Raw genomic sequence first — 20834 nt, forward strand, 5'->3', positions numbered from 1 at the left:
AACCAAAACAACTCTTAGCTTTTAAATGTTCTCTTGGACTGGAGAAGAACAACTAACAACTTTCCAGAAGCACAAACAGATTTTAAAGCAACAGAAAAAAAATCACATGCCATCTGCCTAACATTTTGGAAAAGGGAACAAGTCACACAAGCAACATATTTTTAACTTTTTGTTTGTTTTCTGTGTAAATGACCCGTACAACTAAACTCACTAAACCAATTATTTTTGTGCACTTATACAGTGGAAGGCTTATTCTGACACAGATCCTTGTGTTTGCAGTGGAACTGACGGACTGCACGCATATTGGCATAAAATATGTAAAGACGATAAACCGAATTTAATAAGAAGCCAGTGGGAGGAAGAGATACTGTCTTGGCTGATAATTAAAGCCTTTTTCTCACCATGAGGCAACATATTTGTAACTGTAATTCAAACTATTTCAATAATCACAACATGCCGCATCGACAATAAGTTGCTTGTTTGAAATGAAAGATTGCAAATCAAATAAGCCACAGCAGAACACAAATTCCACCAAATGAAGCACTGCTGCCACAGCATGAGAACAAACACTGAAAATGAGTCCATTATCGGAGAAGCCCTTTCTCTGCTAGGTAAACAAAATATATTAACAATTATTGCAATCTAAGCTTTGTTCACAACAAACCATCAGTGCTAATACCCTGGCTGAATCTTGTGCATGTGTACTTGCATTACTTATGCCGTGGGGACACAAATGTGTGTACACAGGCACATATTGGGGACTTAAAGCAATTCCCTGTAATGGAAATAATCATATTTTGGGTTTTGTTTTGGCTTCCAGTTAGGGTTCATTTTCAGGAAATGGATGTAATGTTCTTTGAGTTGCTGATGAGACCGTCTGTGTGTGTGACACACCCCTTGAGCTCTGTGCTGCTGGTATCATTGCTAGCTCAGGGATTCCTGTGCACATTAGTGGCTGCATGAGTCCCAGTCAGGTTGTTTTGTGTGTCTCGCCCCCACCCCCCATCTCCATAGTCCCACTCCTATTCTCTGCCTCTTTCTGCTGTTGTCCCAGCATGGCTGCAGGATGGCTGCTCTGTGGACTCTCTCTCTGCTGCTCTCTGCCAGTCTGCTGGGCTGTCTGGCCGTGACCTCTCCCGATGGGAGCTCTCTGCCCCACAATCTGCCCCCCTCGCTGGGCACCAACAGTAGCGATGGCAGCCTGTCTGTGGATCTGCCCATGGCTCTGAGGGTGTTCAGCATGGACTATCACCACGTACAGGCTCCCTTTGAGATCGTGCTGTGGATCATGCTGGCCTCACTGGCCAAGCTGGGTAAGCCTCAGTTGTGCTCACACTCATCCACGAGAAGCCAGTTTGGTGTCAGATAGCTGGATGTTAATAACTTAGGTTACCTCCATTTAACATTTATTTAGTTCATTAAACTTATTTCATATATAATATAATGTATATAATATCTATTATTTTTCTACATTTCTAGTTATTTCCAGGATTTTTTAAAACTCACACCAAACCTCAAGCTAACAACCTGTTCTATCAACGAAAGAGTTTATCTGAGTGCAATGGTAGTAGTCCTCCCTCGGTATAGCTACACAAGCGTCTCAAGTCATAGCGATTTAGTCAGAACTCCACAAAGTTCGGATCCTGCTGATTTCCTTTTACTCCCTCTCCGTTTCTCATTCCCTCAGGTTTCCACTGGTCAGGTCGAGTCCCTGCAGTTGTCCCCGAAAGCTGCGTCCTCATCATGGTGGGCCTCCTGGTTGGAGGTGTGATCTATGGGGTGCGCCACTCTGCTCCACCGACTCTCAGCGCCGATGCTTTCTTCCTCTTTCTGCTGCCACCCATCGTGTTAGATGCGGGATACTTCCTGCCAGGCAGGCTGTTCTTTGAAAACCTTGGTACAATCCTCTGGTTGGTAGCTTTAAAATGTTTGATTTTTGTGTGTGTGCGTGTGTGTGGAGGCATTGGTATGCAGATTGAGTTGAACAGAATGAAAGTACACCATTTCCACATAAAATATGAGTAGAAAGAGTTTGATTTAAAAGTCAGAATTAGACTCTTTATTTTGGTTTTACCCTTTAAAGCCTTCTTCTACCTCTACGTCTGAATCATCAGTGTAAATTACACAATATAAAATAAAAATTCAAAAGAATAAATTGCAAAAAAAAAAAAAGTTATGATGCACCAAATATGATACAAATTAAAATTCACTAACAGAAATCTATATTTTATTTATTTATTGTTTAAATTTCTTCAAATGATTTAATGAATGCTCTACATTCAAAAACAATTGAATTTTGTGGCAATTATTTCATGGTTCAGGCTCAGGGTTGAAATTTGAAACATCCAAATGATAATTATTTGATCTCCTGCTTAATTCATAATTTTGGTCGTGTACTAAGAATTGGACAGTCTCTAATTTTTATGACAGTTTTATTTTAATGGAGAGAACCAAGATATAAACATCCCTGCATGTCACTGAGTGAAATAAGTATTTGGTTTCCTACAGCCCAGCCAGATTTCTGCCTCCCACAGAGTCACAGGATTGTTTGACTGGAATGGGTTAAAGCCGCGGTCCCCAACTCCCGGCTCATGGACCGGTATCGGTCCATGAGCCGTTTGGTACCGGGCTGCAAGAGTTGACGCTTGGGTGTGAAATTTATGGTTTTCAGGGTTTTTATTGGTTTTTATTGTTATTTGTTTTAATCGTTTTTACTGTTAACTTGGTTTCCCTGGTTCTTTTCCCGTGGTTATGGATAGATCTTCTTTTTTTTGGGGTACCGGTACTGGTTTTATTTTGTTGTATTTATCTGCAACAAAAATAGAGACTCTTCAATTCTTTGTAAGTGAGTGAACTTACAAATTCAGCAGGAGACCTAATAATCATTTCACCCACTGTGTCATGTATGGCTGTGTGGCAGACAGATGAAACAAAGGGAGTGAACTAAAGGAGGGCAAATTTCATGTGCTGTAACACGGTGCTTGAAATAAAATACAAAAACAATAACAAATAGAAACAAATAAAAGATAAACTAGAAACTAACGAGAGGATGGGCAACAATTGCAAACACAGCTGGAACCAATACAGACTAATAGGACAGGGGAAGTAAAACTGAACATACTGTACAAGGATGAGAGACTGTCAAAATAAAACAGGAAGTACAATAAAAACAGAGAAGAAGACTAACACACACTGGCTGACACTGGGACCGGACAGAAACAGACATGGGGACATGACTGACAGGGGAACACAAAACACAGAGACAAGACATGAAGACAACGTGAAGACAAGGCTGAATGAACACAGAAGAAGACGAGACACTGAGGGAGGAAGAACTCTAAGATTACTAAGAATTGACCATGAACTTAGGAATCACATTGAATATTCAAAATAAACATGACGCACTGCATATGTTACCACATTTGTCATATTTTGAGCTTATTTTTATGGATCTGAGTGGCTAAAATCAGATGTTCATCGAGTATTTGTTTAAGGTACCTGGAGCAGGTGTCTTAAAGCTGGTTTCTTGTGCATGTGCAGGTATGCAGTGCTGGGGACCTTGTGGAACGTCCTGGGCATCGGCCTGTCTCTGTACGGTGTTTGCCTGCTGGCTCAGAGCTCACTAGGAGATGTCTCTCTGCTCCACTGCCTGCTGTTTGGCTCCCTGATCGCTGCTGTAGACCCAGTGGCGGTGCTTTCTGTTTTCCAAGAGATGCAAGTTAACGAACAGCTGCATATCCTGGTGTTCGGAGAGTCACTGCTCAATGACGCCGTCACTGTGGTGAGGAGAGAAGCGGTGCGTGTTTCAGGTACCTAAATGAAACACTTGATACTCATACACGTTTCTTCCTCTCAGGTGCTCTACAAGCTTTTTGAGTCCTTCCTCCGTCTGCCATCAGTGTCAGGGCTGGATGTTTTGCTGGGGGGCTGCAGGGTGGTGGTGGTGGGAATCGGGGGCTTGTGTGTAGGTCTCTTCTTCGGCCTGCTGGCAGCCCTCACCTCACGTTTTACCTCCAGGGCCCAAGTCATCGCCCCGCTCTTTGTCTTCCTCTATTCCTATTTGTCTTACCTTACCTCAGAGATGCTTCACCTCTCTGGGATCATGGCGTGAGTGCTGCTCAGAATCATCTGAATCCCAAAGACCACAAATTGTACACATTAGTATAAACATTAGTTAACTTTGCTTCCCCTTTCCCCGCCCTGCAGCATAGTGACCTGTGCTGCTACAATGAAACAGTACGTGGAAGCAAATGTGTCGGAGCGCAGCAACACCAGCATCCAGTACTTTCTGAAGATGTGGAGTAGCGTGAGCGAGACCTTAATCTTCATCTTCCTGGGAGTGTCCACCATACAGGACATCCACATGTGGAGCTGGCCGTTTGTGTGCTCTACACTGCTGCTCTGTCTCATCTGGAGGGCCACGGGTATAAGTCTTCCCCGCACTTTAAAACAAGTTATATCACAAGATCAGCAAAGTGGATATCTAAACTCTTTCTCACTTCTTAAAAGGCGTGCTTTTGCTGACCGCGTTTGTGAACAAGCTCCGGAGGAACGCCGTGACCTTCCGAGACCAGTTCATCATCGCCTACGGTGGCCTGAGAGGGGCAATCTGTTTTTCCCTGGTCTTCCTGATTGATGACTTCCCAAAGAAACGACTCTTCATCACCACTACCATCGTGGTCATTCTATTTACTGTCTTTGTACAGGTGGGGCAAACATGTTCGTGAATTGTAAGGAAAAAAGTTTGTCATAGTTTGAAGGTGGATTTTATTTTCTGAGTCTGGTTTGCAGGGGATGACCATCAAGCCTCTGGTGGAGCTACTGTATGTGAAGAGGAAGAAGAGAGCTCTGCCTACTCTCAGCGAGGAGATCCACAGCAGGGTGAGAGATCACAGGAATCACAGCTAAGTGTGGATTTGTGATAGGACTGTAGATAACTCTGGACACTACTGATTTTTAGATATCAGTAAATTAGCAAAGACTGTCAAGGATTATGATCTCAGAAGAGCAAGGCTTACTAACCAAAAGGAAACAAGGTGAGTTCAGTTTTTTCCTATGCAAAGCATGCAATGTTTGAAGGATGCACTGAAGTGGATGTGCACAGAGGGCAGCCTGTTTCATGAATTTCTTTCAATACTTCCAAAGGATATCATTTTTTGCAAGTTATCTGCAAATAATCCTGTTTGTTGTTAGCTCATAGATCACCTGGTGGCAGGTATAGAGGACGTGGTTGGCTACTGGGGGCAGCACTACTGGAAAGACAAGTTAGTTTTCCGTGTTTAACTGTTACTTTGCCTTCTGCTTGTGTTTTATCATAAAGCGTTTGTTGTGCATATAAACAGATAAAATATGAAATGACCAGCAGGTGGCAGCAAACACTATGCACATTTTCTACAAGTCACAGTATTGCCATCTGTGTGCTTGTGTGTGTGTGTGAGGTTTGAGCAGTTCAACAAGAAGTACCTTCGCCGTTTCCTCATCCGTAACGACCGCCAGGCTAGCTCCAGCATCCTCAGAGTTTACCAGGAGCTGGAGAGACGGGAGCAGAGGGGAGTCGAGGAGGAGGCCCCGCCGATGTAAGAAAATGGTTTTTGGACTGTGTCAGTGTTTGTCCTTAAAGTTCCCAGAATAACGGAAGAAAGGTTCGTGACCATAATCAGGGTTTTCTAAAAACCTAGAGTGGATCCTCGCTCCCAAGGGCGACCTCTGCTACCGGAGGAGATGGAAAGCATCAGGCGCATCCTCTCAAGAAACCTCCAAAACTTCAACAACAAGGTAAAGTTTCTATGCCACTGTTAGCTATTTCCTATTTCCAGCTACTATAACTTAGAAATTACACAATGTGTATAATTCAGCTCCACACTTCTGGGCTCATGCATGTGTCCTCACTCCAGCAGACTCCAGCCTACAGCAGACACACCCTGCACCAGGACACATCGGTGGACAGAACAAGGAAGCCCCTTTACAGACACCAAAGTCTGGGAGAAAGATACTCATACAACACAATCACACACTTTCAGGTGCATGCAAACTACCTGCATTTCCTCATGTTTGGGTTTTATTGAACAGAATTAAAAAGACTGAATGGTTAGGAGAGTAAGTTCACAGGGTTGCAGGGGTGTCGAACTCCAGGCCTCAAGGGCCGGTGTCCTGCAGGTTTTAGATCTCACCCTGGGTCAACACACCTGAATCAAATTATTAGCTCCTTACCAGGTTTCTGGAAAACTTCAAGACTTATTGAGGAGGTACTTTAGCCATTTGAATGAGCTGTGTTGGATCAAGGACACATCGCCCTCGAGGCCTGGAGTTCGACACCTGTGGTTTGGTGGATTCATGTTGAAATACTGCATCCAAGTTTAGGAATCTGTTTAAACTCTACGTGAATGATGGAGTGTCGGTATCAGAGTAGAGAACATCCTCCATGGTGCTGTATTGTGTATTTCTACTTTTGCAGGGGGAGGATGGTGGGCTAAGTGAGCCACAGAGAGTGAGAACTGGACTTAGCAGATCTCACACAGGTAAAGACGCAGCCAGATGCACAGCCATGTGAAACAGAAAGTCTTGACAGGACTCTATGCAGTCCTATAAAAAAAACAGCCAAGTCCTCTGCATGATTCAGCAGCTTGTAGGACCAACTTACGTAACAATAACTTGAATCATTAATTCTCTGTATGACCTTATCAGTCTCTCACATCATTGTCAATACATTTTTCCTGCTCTTCTTTACATCATTGCTTCAGTTCATTGCGGTTTTGCGGGTTCTCTTTATGTCCCACCACAGTTTTTAATGAAGCTGATGTCTGGACTTTGTCTCAGCCATGGTAACACCTCGATGTTTGGGATCATTACCATGCCAAATAACCTACTCTCAGCCAAACTTTAGCTCTCAGATAGCATTACATTTGACTCTAGATGACTTTGGTGCACTGAGTTAAACTCAATAACTTCAAGGTGCACGGGTCCCGCAGCCCCAAGACAAGCCCAAATCACCACCCCTCCACCACTGTGCCTGACAGCTCATATGCTGTGTTTAATTTTTCCAAACGTAACTGTGCATGATGGTGAGACAGCTCAAATTCGGTCTTGTTGGTCTGTCCAAAGGACATTGTTTCAGAAGTTGTTTGTTCAGATGCAGCTTTTCAAAACTAAACCATGCTGCCATGGTCGTTTTTTCTCCTGGCACTCCTTCCAAAACAAGCCATAACTTATCTCGCCAACCATTCTGTCATGAAGTTTAACATTTAACATGCTAACTGAGGCCTGTGGAGTCGGACATGCAGCTCTTTGGTTTTTTGCAGTTTCTCCAGGCTGCTACTTTCCAGGCTACATGACCAAAATTATGAATTAAGGCTGCTACTTTCCCCTCATATGGAACCAATAAGGGTGCACTTTGTTTTTTTATGTGATCGCATAGAGTCCGACAACCACTTTCTTTTTCAAATGTTTGTTTATCAAACTTATGTTGAACAAATGGAAAGCTTTACTTTTAAAGGCTTTTTGCTTTTCTTGCTAGTTAGTACGTAAGATTAAAACTCAGTCTTCCTGTCTACTTCTGCAAAATTGTGTTTTAATTCATGCAGTTTTTTAACTGTGTGTTTGCTGTCTCTCAAACTTTCTGCTCTAACTTAAAGAAAAGAAAGAAAAAAAAAAAAAACAGGTTATTAGTATTTCTCTCCCTCCTGATCTTTGACCAGAAGCTTTTTTGACTTTGTGACTCTTGAGCTCACTTCACCCTCTTCCCTCTTGGCAGTGTGCTCCATAAGCCCACGATCCACTCTCCTGGACTCCTCAGACTCAGCTGGCCCGGCTCAGACTAGATCAATGGATCCAAAAGCTGCTAGAGAAGACCTAGTCTCTCCAAAACATCAGGAAACCGTGGAGAGAGCCGCCAGGAAACACCTCAGCTTTGTTTTGGAGAATGAGAAGCAGCAATGAATGCAGACTGTGAGACACGGGGAGGCAGGGAGAAAAACATATGAAAGCAAAGAACTCAGCGTGTTCCATCATTTGAAGTGATAAGTACCTTGTATTCCTTTAAGCACAGAGTTGTGAGGTGCAAAGCAGAACTAGTAGAAGTCTTCAGCAATTTCATGGACGCATCCCAAGTAAATTCCTCATAAAATGAATTTAATGGTTTTATTTATTTATTCAGAGTATTTGCCGGCTACAATAAAGCTTTTCTCAGCTCTATGTTTCACCTCTTGAACAACTCTTGTATCTCCAGCCTAATTCATTTTCAAAGCGCCATTCCCAGAGTAACACCAACATTACAAATACCTCGCAGTCATAAATGCTGATACCTGCTGCCCACAACGTCCTCACGCCAATCTTTCCTCTCCTTGTTTCCTTTACAAATGCACAGCAAAATACATACACTGGTAATCTGACGAGGACAGGCTTACTGCGTCCTAAAATAACTCCTGTCCCCCCACCTCCCTCTGTTTGACCTGCTCGGTTACTGTAGCATTTTTTTCCTCACAGCTCCCAGCATGCCAGGGAGTGGCTGAGAGAGGCTGGCCATGTTCTTTAGGATTGGGACTGGGCAGACAGCCTTCAGAGTGGACACAAGTAAGGAGTCACTGACCTGAAGACTAAAAGCTAAGAGGAATCATACTTTAAAGCGGGGTAAAGGCCGGAGTTATGAGGGTGGGAGCTGCAGCCCTGTCTGGGGGGATTTTTGGGGTAATAGGGACTCTGTGTTTCTTCCTGGCATTTGGTACTGACTACTGGCTGGTCGCAAGCGACAACTGCGGACCATATAGATGGCAAACACAAACGACACCGATGGGGGACAAAGATGCCAACAGGACTGAGGTAGGACCGATAGAAGTGCGATTCCTAACATAAGCAATCACTGATCACTTCCATCAAAACACATCGATTCAATAACAGCAACCGAAAATATTATTTTTAACTGGTCACACGTGAAAACCACAAAAAGAATAAACGGGGAAACCCGATCAGGTGCTGTGGACTCGCTGCTGTGCGAGCTATGCCACTATAAGATATTTAAAGATGTCCTGAAGCAATTTACAACCTTGTTTCCAAAGAAGCTGGGAGGCTGTGCAAAACACATTTATAATCACAGAACATATGAGTTTTAATTAAAACTAGAACAAGGAAAACAGCAAATGTTGAAGCAGAGGGATTTTGTTTTTAAAAGAAAAAAATATAAGTTTAGAATTTGATGCTACCGGCATGTTTCATAAAAGCTGGGTCAGATGCTTTGCTGCAATATCGAATTCTTGAAACGTGGCAGTAGCGTTATTCTTTCTTGTAAGGATTCCAGTTGCCCAGCAGTTTGAACCTATCTTGCTCCAAATGTTTTGACTGGGCAACAGCTCCACCCATACTGGAATACATGCAGAACGTTGTTTGCTGATATCTTGTTGAAATAAGCAAGACCTTCCCTGAAACAAGACACTGCAATGCAGCATATTTTGCTCCAGAACCTGAATCCACTGGTCAGCATTACCGGTTACCCGAGTAATGCTCACTAATGGCTCAGGGGGTTGGGAAGCGCATCTGTAACTGCAAGGTTGCTGGTTTGATCCCCGGGCTCTCTGTCCTGCTCGTTGTGTCCTTGGGCAAGACACTTTACCGTACTGGTGTTGGCCAGAGGGGCCGATGGCGCGATATGGCAGCCTCGCTTCTGTCAGTCTGCCCCAGGGCAGCTGTGGCTACAACTGTAGCTGCCTCCACCAGTGAGTGAATGAATAGTGGAATTGTAAAGCGCTTTGGGTGCCTTGAAAAGCACTATATAAATACAATCCATTATTATTATTAATCTACTTCCATACCAACACAGGTACTGACTTTTAACCGTGTCAGGGCAGAGGACTCTTAACCTCTTTGGCCTGCAAGAGAAAGCAGTCAGGCTACAGTTTTCCACTTTGCCTCTTAAATAAGTTCAACTGAAGTGTTTTTAAAAAATATGTTTTTGTCTCTTTAATGGCATAGCAAAGGTCTTGCATTTGTGAATCCAGTAAAAGCTGCTGACTGACAATCATTATCAGAAGTCTTCCTGATTTGGAAACCACTGCATTTTTTTTTTTTTTTAACCGATTACACTCTGCCCAAACGTGTGGGAGGCCAGGGATGTCTAAACTCATTTTACATAGTGGTTAGTACAGCCCAGTTTGATCTTAAATAGACTGGACCAGTAAAACTCCCCTTTCTGTCAGTGTAAAGACTTTGATCCAAACATTAAATCCATGAGATGTCTCAATATAAGAACAAGAAGTGCAGTTTAAACAGCACGCCTCAGTCTTTCCACATGATAAATTCGCAAAAGTACAGAAAAAGTTCCGCTTGCTCATTCCCTGCACTGTCCCCACTGGTACTTTACGAGTTGTTGGAGGTTTTCATCAGAAAAGCTGTAAAACGTATGAAAATACAGTTAAAGGTTCAAAATCAGTGGGCCTGATTGGAGCTGTTGCCGGGTTGATTCTGGCCCCCGGACCTTATGTTTGGCCTTCCTGTTGTAGGTGACTGCACTTCTGTAAAGTGTACAGGAGAGGAGTTAGAAGAGACATGTGGACTTGTAGTTTGTATTTAGTGGCCTTTATGATCTTACCACAATACCTCCAAATGCATTTTTCATCTAACCCTCCCTGCTCATTACACACCTACATTCTTCCTGACTTCACATCCAGAGTTTGTGACACAGCATCCCATCATACACACTACAGTAGCATCTTTGTGAAGATGAGCATGGCTCTGGTTAAAATATGAACATGCTGATATTAAGCAAATAAGCAGCCGAGGTGTTATTTCATGAATAGGAGACAAAAACAGGGATTATATAGAGTATGTCAGAGTAATCCACCCAGATGTTGAGATCTTTCAGTCTGGACCACAGCTGTGGACCACCCAGTCATCACACACTGACATCCTTGATAACCTTTTGCTGCTATCAGCATGCTGCTGAAAATTTGAGTGTATTTCATAGATTTAATATTTTTGGTCCATCACTTCGACTGCCAGCTGTAAAATAAAAGCGGTTCGGGGTAAGGTTTGACAAAACTGTGGCACCTTCATACGACTGTTTTTACACGGCGAGTAGGACTCTCACTGACGAGCCGGCTGAGCTTCATGTGTAAAATCAGTGGAGTGGCCCTTTAATTTTCCAGTTTATTCTCCCATGAAGCACTTGTGAGAAAGTTCAAAGAGTGCAACGTAAGGGATATATTTATAAAAGCTAATCCCCCAGTGAATTCCTCCGTAACATCACAGAAACAAAGTCTTTCATTTTCAATAAAACAGGATGATTAAAGTTGTTGTGTTATTCGGCGCCATCAATCATATTTCTGACAAGCGAGCAGAGAATATAAGTTCCCCCTCGAAAACCTCACAGACCAGCAGGCCATAATCAGAACCACGTTTGATGCCGTGGCTCCACTGAAGTAGGGAATCACACAGAGCTGCAAGCGCAGATGTGTTGACAGCGCTGACAGAAAATGGGATTCATCCATCTTTAGGTATTCAAGCATCTATCTGTGTGATGTCAGTCTGTCTTCCATTTCTTTTTCTCAGACGCTGTTGGTGGAAGAAGCGAGTACCTCCCCTCCTTCCCTCACGCTGCACCACGAGGGCTTTTTCTGGCGCTGTGCGTTTCAGGTGGAGCCCACGACGCACGCAGTGCTGGCCACTCTCTTCAGTACGTAGGCGAAACTTTCCTCTAGTTAAGCTGAACAAAGGTTTTGTTGGGAGTTGTCCAATGTGGTTGCGTGTCCCTTGCTCAACACTGCGGTCTCCTTGACATGCTACAAGTGCAGAAAAGAAAAATGCCCATATGTGACAGTAAATGTAAAGGATTGCTAAAATATGTTGTTTATGGGGTGTTTTGGGGCTTTTTGTTTTCCCCCGACTGCATTTTGCATTTGTGTCTTTTTTATTTTCTGCTGCACTTAATGTTTCATCACTGAATTGAAAAAGAAATCCAGAATAACCATTGAGCATATTGTTATTCAAGTGGCCTGATAGCTGAGTGTGCTTCTGCCACTCATTCAGACACTGCTTTTAGAAAATCTAGTCAATGATGGGAAATAAAAGGCAACAATAAAGTCAGTACTGAATTATGTGTAAGCCTTAATATGTCTGCTGTTTATTGTGGTTATAGACCTTTGCCCATTATTTTGAGTGATTATTTTTGTAAACCTTTCTAATTTTTTTAACTATAGCAAACCAGCCAGAGTCTAAGGTTTGCATCCATGGTTACCTCTTCCCGCTACCGGTTGCAGTTGGACAAGTCCCTCATCCAAATTATGACCCCACAGCAGGTAATTCACAGTCTCAAATATATGCTGCATGGACACACGTCTTTCTATTTCCTGTTGTTCAGTAGTGAGGTCTGTGCAATCTATGCAAGACATTTTATGAACAACAAAATATGTACAAATAATCGTGGATAGATTATTTGACGCCAGCTGGGTGAGAGGCAGAGGTTTGGAGAAGATTGATATGAGGATGCCGGATACACCAAGTGCCTATCTGGGAAACGGAGAGAAAGACGGGGAGGGTGGGACCTAAAATTGAGAACAGACAGGTGTTTGGAGCAGGTACAGGTATTTAGAAGAGGAGTGCTTAAGGTGTAGTCTCACTCCTAAACTTCAGGTAAAATTATCTTTGATACAAATCTTTGATACATGATTGAGAAATAGTTTTTACTCTTGAATAAAAATATGGGTATTTCCCAAATGCTGTTTAACAGAGCGATAACTTGTTTTTAGCACAGCTTGTCCGAACATCCTTGTTTTATTTTGGATGCTTACATTATTTTTGCTTTGCACATAGAAACAAAATTATTTCACAAAAACTACCAGGGTCAAAATAATTACCTCCTCGATGCTAACAGTCAGTCGTTTACTCTTTTTGCTGGATAACAGCTTGCAGTCGTTTGTTGTAGTTTTCAACATGTCTCACATGCTCTCCAGATTTGATGGTCTTCCAACAGGGACCCTGGTTTTCAGTTCATCCCACAGTGATTTTCAAGTCAGGGCTTTGCATTTTTTGAACTGGCCAGTCAGTAACATTTACTTTGGTGTTCTGGAGGTAGTTGTTCCCCAGGAGCGACATATTTTGGGTTGTTGTTGTGTTTAAAGATAAAGAGACGACCCAGACTCAGGTTTGTTTTTGAATGCTTTTAAAATCTTCACATAAACTTCATGATTCCTTCCACCTTGATGAGATTCCCAGTTCCAGACCCACTGAAGCATCCACCCATCATGATCCTCCCACCACCGTGTTCCCCTGTGGGGACGCTGTCCTTTGAGATGTAGAACTCTCACTACTTTCTCCAAACATCAGCAAAGTGTCTGCGGACAAAGAGCTCTAGTTTTATCTCCTCTTCTCGCTCTTCTAGTGTGCATTATCTGTCTCTAGGGTGTCCTTAGCACACCGCAGTCTGGCTTGAAGGTGTGTCTTCTGCAGAAGTGAAGTTTTTCCTGGTCTCCAATCTCGCATCATTCCTGTGCAGGGCTCTAGTGATTGTCTCATTTGAGACTACAATTCCCAACTTGGCTAAATCATTCATGGGTGTCTTCGCAGTTATTCTGAGCTCTCTAGAAACATCTCTCACTAGTTTTCTTTCCAGAATCTTTGAAATCTTTCACTTCCTACCACTGCCAGGCGTGTTCTGTACTCTGTGGGTTTCTTGGAATTTATTGAGGATACTCCTCACTCCTGTTCTAGACACTTGTATAACAAATTCCTTCGATCTGTTAAAAGAAGCAACGCTTAATAATTTTGGCCTCATCTGTAGGTCCCCACATATATATCAGTAGTAAATCCCATCTTTGCTACAGCAGTAAAGATTTAGCAGAGAAATACTTAATCTGGTATTTATTATTCAGTCAAAAAGTGCTCATATTACAGCCTAAACGTATCAGGACCATATCGAAGTTATTAAAGGACCAGCCTGAAGGAACAGTCTATTTTGGGAAATACTTTTTTGTGCTTTCTTGCTAAGCGTTTTATGGGAAGATGGGAAACACTGTTCTATTTGTGTGTTAAATAGGACAGCATTTAACCACATCTACAGATGGCTGGTTGTTTCCAATCTTCTCGCAAAAGATCAGAACCAGCGTTGCCTTCCTGTGACTGAAACCAAACAAAATGAACATGTAATGACTGATGTGGAAGAGCAGTTTTCTTGCTTTCTTTTTCTCAGAGCCAGAGTAACTGGATGCTGACTTTAGCTTCTTACATGTAAATGATCCGTTCTTATATGACATCCTTTTAACCTTGGCAGCTCTACAAAGCACTTTGCAATGTGTTTCCTATTCTTCCATTCACACACATACACAAAATTCCTGGGTAGGAATGCAAAACTCGCCAGCCGACAGGAGCAACCTGGGCTTCAGCATCTTGTATGTGGACCGGTCAGCAAATGAATCCAAGGGGCTGGGATTAAACTGAAAACCTGTGCAAAAACACCCTTTCTTTGCAGAACACTTATGGGATTCCACTGCTGTGCTTGTGTTTCTTGCAGTGTTTCGGGGCTTCTGGACCGTGCTGATAATCCTCGGACTCGTCTTAGCTCTGGCTGGAGGCTTCCTCTTGGTCTGTGGTGTTCCTTTCATCAGCTACAAACTCTACAAGTTGGGCGGGGCCTTCCTCTTAGCTGCTGGTAAAATATAGACTGCTGCCTGTGCATCTATGTGTGTGTGTAAGTCCTAACTGTAGCGTGAAATAAGAGACGAACGCACAGACGCACATTCATTCTGCAGCCTTTGCTGCTGTCAGCTGTTCATACCTGTCACATGATAAACACACACCCGGCACGCGGAGCAGCAGATGTCACTCTGCAGTGTTGTCACTATAACGACAGCAGTAAACACTGCCGCCGTGGTAACAGTAGAGATGAAGAGGAGCTGCGTTCCTCTGCAGCCACTCACAGATCTGACGGCCTCTGTGTCTGTCTCTCTAATACTGTCTCTCTCCGCAGCCTGCCTGTTCCTGTTCACGCTTCTGCTCTACGTCCTGTGGATGGAGGTGGTGGATGTGAAGAGCTACATCCTTCAGGAGAGAGGGGAAACATGTCCGAACGCTGAGGTTTCAGTCCTCTACGGCCTGTCATTCATGGTGGCGGCTGCCGGAGTGCCCCTGGAGCTCATCTCTGGTTTGGTCTTCTTGCTGGTAGGCCGTGCAATTCATGCCAGCAAGTGACCTGCCCGCCTGGATCACAGGGTGAAGAGGAGGGGAGCGGGGGGTGGTGGAGAGGCCTGACTTTTTTACGTCCTGCACTTGACTGGATTAGCGTGTTTTTGGGATGTACAGTGGGGCAAAAAAGTATTTAGTCAGCCACCGATTGTGCAAGTTCCCCCACCTAAAATGATGACAGAGGTCAGTAATTTGCACCAGAGGTACACTTCAACTGTGAGAGACAGAATGTGAAAAAAAAAATCCATGAATCCACATGGTAGGATTTGTAAAGAATTTATTCGTAAATCAGGGTGGAAAATAAGTATTTGGTCAATAACAAAAATACAACTCAATACTTTGTAACATAACCTTTGTTGGCAATAACAGAGGTCAAACGTTTACTATAGGTCTTTACCAGGTTTGCACACACAGTAGCTGGTATTTTGGCCCATTCCTCCATGCAGATCTTCTCGAGAGCAGTGATGTTTTGGGGCTGTCGCCGAGCAACACGGACTTTCAACTCCCGCCACAGATTTTCTATGGGGTTGAGGTCTGGAGACTGGCTAGGCCACTCCAGGACTTTCAAATGCTTCTTACGGAGCCACTCCGTTGTTGCCCGGGCGGTGTGTTTTGGATCATTGTCATGTTGGAAGACCCAGCCTCGTTTCATCTTCAAAGTTCTCACTGATGGAAGGAGGTTTTGGCTCAAAATCTCACGATACATGGCCCCATTCATTCTGTCCTTAACACGGATCAGTGGTCCTGTCCCCTTGGCAGAAAAACAGCCCCATAGCATGATGTTTCCACCCCCATGCTTCACAGTAGGTATGGTGTTCTTGGGATGCAACTCAGTATTCTTCTTCCTCCAAACACGACGAGTTGAGTTTCTACCAAAAAGTTCTACTTTGGTTTCATCTGACCACATGACATTCTCCCAATCCTCTGCTGTATCATCCATGTGCTCTCTGGCAAACTTCAGACGGGCCTGGACATGCACTGGCTTCAGCAGCGGAACACGTCTGGCACTGCGGGATTTGATTCCCTGCCGTTGTAGTGTGTTACTGATGGTGACCTTTGTTACTTTGGTCCCAGCTCTCTGCAGGTCATTCACCAGGTCCCCCCGTGTGGTTCTGGGATCTTTGCTCACCGTTCTCATGATCATTTTGACCCCACGGGATGAGATCTTGCGTGCAGCCCCAGATCGAGGGAGATTATCAGTGGTCTTGTATGTCTTCCATTTTCTGATGATTGCTCCCACAGTTGATTTTTTCACACCAAGCTGCTTGCCTATTGTAGATTCACTCTTCCCAGTCTGGTGCAGGTCTACAATACTTTTCCTGGTGTCCTTCGAAAGCTCTTTGGTCTTGGCCATGGCGGAGTTTGGAGTCTGACTGTTTGAGGCTGTGGACAGGTGTCTTTTATACAGATGATGAGTTCAAACAGGTGCCATTCATACAGGTAATGAGTGGGGGACAGAAAAGCTTCTTACAGAAGACGTTACAGGTCTGTGAGAGCCAGAGATTTTCCTTGTTTGAGGTGACCAAATACTTATTTTCCACCCTAATTTACGAATAAATTCTTTACAAATCCTACCATGTGAATTCATGGATTTTTTTTTCACATTCTGTCTCTCACAGTTGAAGTGTACCTCTGGTGCAAATTACTGACCTCTGTCATCATTTTAAGTGGGGGAACTTGCACAATCGGTGGCTGACTAAATACTTTTTTGCCCCACTGTAAATACAGGAAAGACTGTCGCTGCTTTGGGTCTCCTGGAAGTTTTCTGTCTGTCTCCCACTTTGCTTAATTTCTCCTCAAATGTCACTATTTACTTAAACATGTTATCGCTGCCATGTTTTACTATCGCCACAAATGATAAGCAGACGGTGAGAAGTGCACGGGTGAGCCAGCTGTGTCCTGATTCTGGCGCGTGATCAAAGTGTGTTTAGCTGCAGCAGAGTGAGGTGGGAGGCAGGAATGGCTGGGTGGACTGGAGGCTTGGGGAGAGGGTGGGGGTGGAGCGGGAAAGAGGAAGATATTGGGGGGGAGAGACAGAAAGAGAGAGGGAGAATTGATGCATGGAGGGGGGCACAAGGGTGCTTTGAGAAATGAACAGCTGTTTGTGGGTTTGGTTGGTGTACAGCAGGCCAGCCACCTGCCTCCTTCACCCCAATCACATTTTACTCCTCATTCAATCCCCCCATGCTTTATTGTTTCTTTCTGTTTTTTTGTTCTTTTTTCCACGTTTTTACAGAAACTTTAGATTTAGATTTCAAACCCAGAGTGCAGCTAAATCCAAAAATAATTCCCAAAATGAGCCGTGCCCTATAGGAATCTTTTCTTGTGTTATTCAAAAGGAGAAACGCTGACGGGTGATTGTATCACAAGTGCTACAATATTAGCTCGTCTTTCCTTTTCACTGCTCTGAATGGAAATAAGCGGCCGGACTCTCGATCACATATCAGCTTTCATCTGAGGAGCAAGAACGGCAGTGATAGTGGTGGGGTGTATGTCTGCTTCAAAGGACTCGACACACGTGTGTTCATGCACACGCAAACACACACACATACACGCTGTGATCAAACTGTCCACTGATTTCTGAAATACACGTGCACATAATATCTAAATATCGTTACTAGAGCTGCTTTATGCAAGACCGACTGTAACATCTTTGCAATGAAATTCTGTGTGTGGAATTATTTCTGTGCAGAAAATACAACAACATATATCAATAAAACTAACTCGACTTTGTGACATAACAAATGAACACTGGGTCCTTTGAGCAGGAAGTCTGAACAGCTGAGCACAGCTGGTTTCTGACAGGATTTCAACCACAGGGGAAAAAAAAGCACCACTTCTGATCTGAGGAAGCGTGATGACAGTCTGACAGATGAAAAACAAACAGAAGAAGTCAAAGCCTGTGGCATGCAGTCAGTGATTTGCTAGTGGCGCTACATGCGAGGCCGATGATGTGGTTCTCGCTACCATTGCTGGCCACTCAGACAGACTTGGACCAGCGGATGTCTCCAGTGACAGTTGAGCTTTAATGGCATGTTTTACATTAGCTTTGTTTTCTGTTAAGTGTACTATCACTGAAAAGAATTTAATAGCAAGTAATAAGTGTCCTGTTTTCATTCCATTTAAGGAGCACTTAGCATTCCCTCTGAAAAGAAGGTCTTTGATTAGGCGATGGCTGTCAGGCTCGAGGATGTGAGGGTCCTGAAAGAGATGAGGCAACACTGGAAGTCTTTCAGGCAAAGGGACCGAATGGCACTGGGGAGGAAGGTAGGAACAGAGAGTGGGTAGTGCGGCTTGTCCTAACATAATCCCTTTAAGTATTGGGCCCTGTCCTTAGAACTCTTTGAACAGGTCAAAATATTCTTCTGGTTCACTGAAATTTGAGGAAAAAAAAAGAAGAAGAAGAGGAAATAAACATTGCAGCCATTGTATTGTCTTTTGACTGCCCATTAGAAGACCCTTGCAGTTTACTCAGGCCTGAAAATGTTTTTAAAAAGTCTTTCGAATCTGCAAACCTCCCATTTTAGTTGCTCGTCGGGTACTAAAAACGTTTTTATGAACCGCTTTTATGTGACAATTACGTGAATAATAAGAATAAGAAGAGATTCCTGACTGAACTTCTTTACTTTGTTGTGTGTAACCTAAAGGCCATGACTCAGGCCTGTGGTCTATATTGAGAAACAAACTCTTTCAGACTCTCGGGGCTTATGGTGAACCACTGAGGGGCTTGAACAGTACGACAGCAGTTCCTATGATGAGGATGTGTAACTAAAAGAGAAGTACATCTCCTGATTCTTTAAACACATACTCACTGTAATAGTAACTTTGATTTGCATTTTCTGTTAACAACACGAGGAGCCATGAGCATAAATATCCTCTCCTGCCAAGACCTCTGCTGAGACCCCACCTGCTGTCTTCCCCTCTCCATACCTGTTTTATAAAAGAGCTAATCATCATTCCTTGTGGTAGCTCTAACTCTTTCTGTTCAAGCTCGGTGAGTTAAATTAAGAGAAAGGGTACCTACTTAAAAAACTGACTAATAAGGTTTAAATATACATGATTATGAGAGTTGTCTGGTCCTCATCTTGAAACTGAACCCATCACAAATAATGTTAGCGCATACGCTGTTAGCCCTGAAGCTAGGCTAGCCTCAATTCTTTCAATTTACGTCCTGTAAGTCATGAGCAGAAGAAAACTAAAACTTCTAATGATTGTGTAGGAAGACTTTAATACTGTATCAACTCGCTGACTTATTCTGCTCATAATATCTGTTGAATATGTCAAAGTATAAGTGCAGCTTAGCATGAGTTGACTGTGTTACAAAGTAGGCACTGCAGTTCGTAGACATTTTTTCTGTAAAAATAAGCACATAATGACGTATTCTCATAAATATTAAACAACTGACCTTCAATTAAGCTGATTCTTTGACTACTTAATTAATATGTGTAATTAATGGGTGTCTTTTCTTTATTAATACATCCTTCATAAATATCAGTGTTAGCTAGCTAATGCTAGCAATCTTCCAATGTCATTTTACAAAGATGACATTGAAATACAAAGATCGATGTATATCAGTAGGGTTACTGCTTATCCAATTTGAATTCAGGATATCAGCCATGTTATTGCTATTGCCATGCTAATCAGCTTTCTTTTAAAGTTAATGCTTTGGTTAAATGTACTTTGGTACAGTTTTTTCTTTTTCACAAAAACATAATATATGTAACATGATTCAGTGTGCTACCCACTGACCTTTAGGGATAGAAACAAAGTATTGATCCTATTGTTGTAGCTTTAATCAAATGGCAGGAAATTTCACTGAAACTTGGCTTGCTGCTGCTGGGACCACAAAAGCTGTATGAATTCAGAATCGGGGTTACTAAAACCCCGTGACTCTTGACTGTTAGAGTCATTTTACTCTTTGTCTATTGAGGATTTAAAAAAGCTGATGTCAGTGTCTTAAAACGTCTCTCTTGTAAAACTAAATTTGATTCGTGCAGATCAAATGACCATACACAGATGTTTGCATTTTTATCTGTCTTGCATTCTCATCAGGGAGTCCTATTATTGGTTCCAAATTCCTGCTGCAGCATGACAACAAACCCAAATATAAGACCAGAGTCATAAACAGCTATCTGCAGCATGAGGAAGAGTAAGAGCTCCTGCAACAGATGGCACGGCACTCGCAGAGCCTGATCTCAGTGTGCGATTAAAAGACATGAAAAACAATCAACTAAAGACTTTTACATGAAGCTGACTGAAAAACTGAACTCTGTATGGAAAAAAGTACTTTGTACATCTTTATTTATTTTTATTGAACAAACCAATGCTTTGCAGCCCAGATGAATAGTTGGCCTATCTTCACTTGACAGACGTGCATGATGAGCCAGCAGAGGGCTCTCCAGCTCTCCTCTATGAAAGACGAGCTTCCCATGCGTGGATGGACACAAGGAAGACATATAAGGGAAAGTAAAAGGAAAGAAGAGAAAAAGGAAAGGAAGCAATTACTGAGCGGCGTATCGAGCTAGAGCCCTGGCTTGTTCAGTGACTGTGGCTCATCCTAATCAGAGTTAATTAACTCTTATGTCTCCTCCCCTGTCAACCACTACAATGGAAACACAGTATCACTTCATTTAAAAGAGAAATAATCTTGCACTTCAAGTGTCGGCAATTAT

At 43.0% G+C, this 20834-nt stretch overlaps 2 protein-coding genes across 2 annotated transcripts; both read left to right on the forward strand.

Moving 5' to 3' along the window:
• The first annotated feature begins 1060 nt into the window (after positions 1-1060).
• LOC120724254 (sodium/hydrogen exchanger 2-like) lies at positions 1061-11644 on the forward strand. The gene is made up of 14 exons (XM_040016356.1): positions 1061-1313; positions 1688-1910; positions 3541-3781; positions 3857-4107; positions 4207-4424; positions 4510-4706; positions 4792-4881; positions 5194-5264; positions 5439-5576; positions 5679-5775; positions 5895-6020; positions 6455-6518; positions 7751-8814; positions 11536-11644. Exons 1-13 carry the CDS (start codon positions 1067-1069, stop codon positions 7933-7935), a joined length of 2148 nt encoding a protein of 715 aa, XP_039872290.1. The 5' UTR covers positions 1061-1066; the 3' UTR covers positions 7936-8814; positions 11536-11644.
• Positions 8785-15168, forward strand: LOC120724089 (transmembrane protein 182-like). Its single transcript, XM_040016057.1, has 4 exons — positions 8785-8814; positions 11536-11659; positions 14492-14629; positions 14948-15168. Exons 1-4 carry the CDS (start codon positions 8785-8787, stop codon positions 15166-15168), a joined length of 513 nt encoding a protein of 170 aa, XP_039871991.1.
• The last annotated feature ends 5666 nt before the right edge of the window (positions 15169-20834 follow it).

The sequence above is a fragment of the Simochromis diagramma genome, unplaced genomic scaffold, assembly GCF_900408965.1.
Source record: "Simochromis diagramma unplaced genomic scaffold, fSimDia1.1 OVJJ01000685.1, whole genome shotgun sequence".
NCBI classification, from domain to species: Eukaryota; Metazoa; Chordata; class Actinopteri; order Cichliformes; family Cichlidae; genus Simochromis; species Simochromis diagramma.